General features: G+C 34.3%; 1 protein-coding gene across 3 annotated transcripts; it reads right to left on the reverse strand.

The window, feature by feature from the left end:
* Nucleotides 1-542: 542 nt before the first annotated feature.
* LOC130055173 (uncharacterized) lies at nucleotides 543-2,466 on the reverse strand. 3 transcript variants are annotated; one of them, XM_056166886.1, is made up of 3 exons: nucleotides 1,070-2,466; nucleotides 885-960; nucleotides 543-597 (listed from the first exon to the last, which is right to left on the reverse strand). In XM_056166886.1, the coding sequence occupies exon 1, from the start codon at nucleotides 2,363-2,365 to the stop codon at nucleotides 1,412-1,414; it is 954 nt and encodes a 317-aa protein (XP_056022861.1). In that variant the 5' UTR covers nucleotides 2,366-2,466; the 3' UTR covers nucleotides 543-597; nucleotides 885-960; nucleotides 1,070-1,411. The 3 variants fall into 3 exon arrangements, with proteins under 3 accessions (XP_056022861.1, XP_056022860.1, XP_056022859.1); XM_056166885.1 differs by having other exon boundaries at nucleotides 543-960; XM_056166884.1 differs by having other exon boundaries at nucleotides 885-2,466.
* Nucleotides 2,467-3,132: the final 666 nt, after the last annotated feature.

Below are 3,132 nucleotides of genomic sequence, written 5' to 3' on the forward strand. Positions count from 1 at the left end.
GATACGATGAATCCGACATACTTTACCTCTTTATGGAATAAATTGCATTTCTTTGGATTCAATTTGAGATTGCACTCCTTTAATCTCCTAAATATGATTTCTAATCTTTCTAAATGTTGCTCATATGAATCCGAAAAAATTATCAAATCGTCCAAATATATGACACATATTTTCATATTCAAATCTCCTAAGCATTCTTCCATTAAACGCTGATAAGTTGCTGGACTGTTTGAAAGGCCAAATGGTAAACGATTGAATTCAAAAAATCCAATAGGTCCAACAGTAAATGCTGTTCTGTGTTTATGATTTTCTTCGATTTCGATTTGATGATATCCGGATTTCATGTCCAGAACTGAAAAATACTTTGATCCTGATAATGTGTCAAGAATGTCTTCTATCCTGGGAAGGGCATATGAATCTCTGATGGTTTTCTTGTTGAGCATCCTATAATCAGTGTAAACCAGGGGTCGTGAGTTCGATCCTCACTGGGGGCTCCATATGTAACTAACGATGCGTTGATAGAAATACAACAACAGCGTAAATCCTTGTTAAAAGTTCGTGTTTATATTTCATTCAAATAGAATAAACTGAAATGCCCTGTAACAAACAGAAAGCCGCATATCAAAATGACATGAAAATGTACATCACGTCAAATACATATATACATTTTATACATGTTATATATACATATATTGTATCATTTGAAACTTAGCATAAAGTTATATCAAATGATATTCAAGCACTTTAATCACAATTTATAAAAGTGATCCACCGAACTTATTTATATTTAATAAGTGAGAAAAATAAGATTAAAAACAAAATATTTATATTATTGCTTTAGTTGACTTTTATATTGCTTAAACAGTCTAAATAGTATAACTTACCAAAGTTATGGACTTTAGGCTTGATATTTATCAAATGTAAAGCTGTAAACTATATTTCAAAGCTTCTTTGGTGCAACTGCAATAAAAGTTAAACATGCACTTTGTTAGATATTAGCAATATAATTAAGAGCGCCAACAACTGCGATGCTATTGCTTCCATAAAAACAAAGAAAAACCAGACATACCACGATGGCGAAATAACTCCAACTATAACTAAAACTCAAACGTCTGTACACTTCAAACCCACTGGACAATATGAAAAAATCCAACCCTGGTCTAAAGTCACATGACTATAAGAGGCGCCAAATGCTCACCAAACTTTTGGCGGGAAAATACTAATTACATCAAATTGGAAATTAAATAAAATCAAAGCTGCTTGCCATTGTTTTGGCATAAGTTTCTAGTAGAACTTTATTATACAATCTTATCAATTGCAAATTCAATTCTTTTTAATCATAAAACTTAAAAGTTATTTACAAAATTTTCACACGGCTACATTCTCCCCCTCTCCATGAAATGATGTCCCATCATTTAATGATACTATGTACAATGTTTTCAATCAATGAAGGAGATGTAGATTTTAAAATATTGGAGCAAAACAAATTTGCTAACAACTGTGCTCTCTCTTGTCTGTTCTCAACCTCCTGTGTTTGAGACATAACATAAGCGTCATGCCACTTTGGTTTCTTCCTTGTTCTTGACGAACGTCTAACCTCCTCTACTGAGTCATCTTCTACTAGCTCCTCCTCAGCTTGTACTTCTGCATGATCATGCGCTTCATGGATTTCCAATGGCTGTGGTGCCATAGTCGTATCCTTCTGTTTATCAGTGTGTCCTCTTTCAATTTGTATGGTGACAAATTGTTCTTCATCTTCACTATCTGATTCCTTTCTCTGTTCGTCCTGTTTCTCCTCTATCCGCGGATTTCTTTCTCCAAGGCCTTTTCTCTCTGCTGGTTTAGGCCTAAATGTCGTCCCAATAGGAATAATAAGATTCCTATGAATAGTTTTCTCATGCCCATCCTCAGCTGTAATTACATACACAGGAATATCTGTATTCGGTTGAGATTTGATAGTGTAAATTGTTTCTTCAAATTTGTCTGCAATTTTGTGTTTTCCATCATATGCCAATATTTTCAATAAGACTTGATCCCCTATATTCAATTTCTTTGCTTTAGCTTTCTTGTCAAAATTCATTTTCTGTTTATGCCTGGAAGATTCTGCTGTATTCTTTACTAATTCAAAGGTTTCTTTTATTCTGTCCCTTAATTCCGTAATAAATTCGCTGTACGATTCCTTTGTGTTGTGCTCCTCAGGTAATCCAAATGTTAAATCTATCGGTAATCTAGGTTTTCTGCCAAACATTAGTTCAAATGGAGAATAACCAGTACTTTCATGTTTTGTACAATTGTAAGCATGAACCAATGAAGAGATATATTTTTTCCAGTCTTGCTTTTCCTTATTCTCTAAAGTTCCTAGCATATTGATGAGTCCTATTAAATCTTTCTGTCATGCCATTACACATCGGATGGTATGGTGTTGTTCTTGATTTTTCCATTTTTGTTATCTGGCATAATTCTTTGATTAAATTGCTCTCAAACTGTGCACCTTGGTCACTGTGTAATCTAGCTGGAATACCATAATGTACAATGGAATTATTGTAAAGTGCTTCTGCTGTTGTTTTCGCAGTCTGATTCTTTGTCGGAATTGCCTGAGCATATCTTGTGTAATGGTCTGTAAGAACTAAAATGTTGGCGATTCCTCCTTTGCAAGGCTCTAATGTTAGATAGTCTAAACAAACTAATTCTAGTGGATAAGACGATGTGATATTCACCATTGGTGCCTTCTGACATGAGGATTTTCTTCTCAAACATCTCTCGCATTTCTTAATCCAATTTTCTACATCCGAGTTCATGCCTGTCCAAAAAAATCTATCCCTTAATAAAGAAAATGTTCTATCCTTCCCTGGGTGACCCATATTATTGTGTAGTCCTGTTAAAGCTATAGGTGTAAGTTGATTTGGCAATACAAGTTGACTGATGATGTTGTCTTGACTCTTAATTTCTCTGTATAATACCCCTCTTTTTAATTTCAAATTGTTGAAGTTCCTACACATGTTCATATGATCTTTGCCTTTTGGAATTTTGTGTTTCACTGGAAGAGCTTTTGCCTTCACTGCATTTATCCAAAATCTAATAAGTGGATCATCTCGTTGAATTCTCCGAAGTTCTCTCAATTCTAGCTGAGCC

This window comes from Ostrea edulis, chromosome 5 (genome assembly GCF_947568905.1).
Source record: "Ostrea edulis chromosome 5, xbOstEdul1.1, whole genome shotgun sequence".
Lineage (NCBI taxonomy): Eukaryota > Metazoa > Mollusca > Bivalvia > Ostreida > Ostreidae > Ostrea > Ostrea edulis.

Bases quoted from the DNA above. Each gene is read 5' to 3' on its own strand.
- LOC130055173 (XM_056166886.1), bottom strand. From the start codon at position 2,365: ATGCTAGGAACTTTAGAGAATAAGGAAAAGCAAGACTGGAAAAAATAT.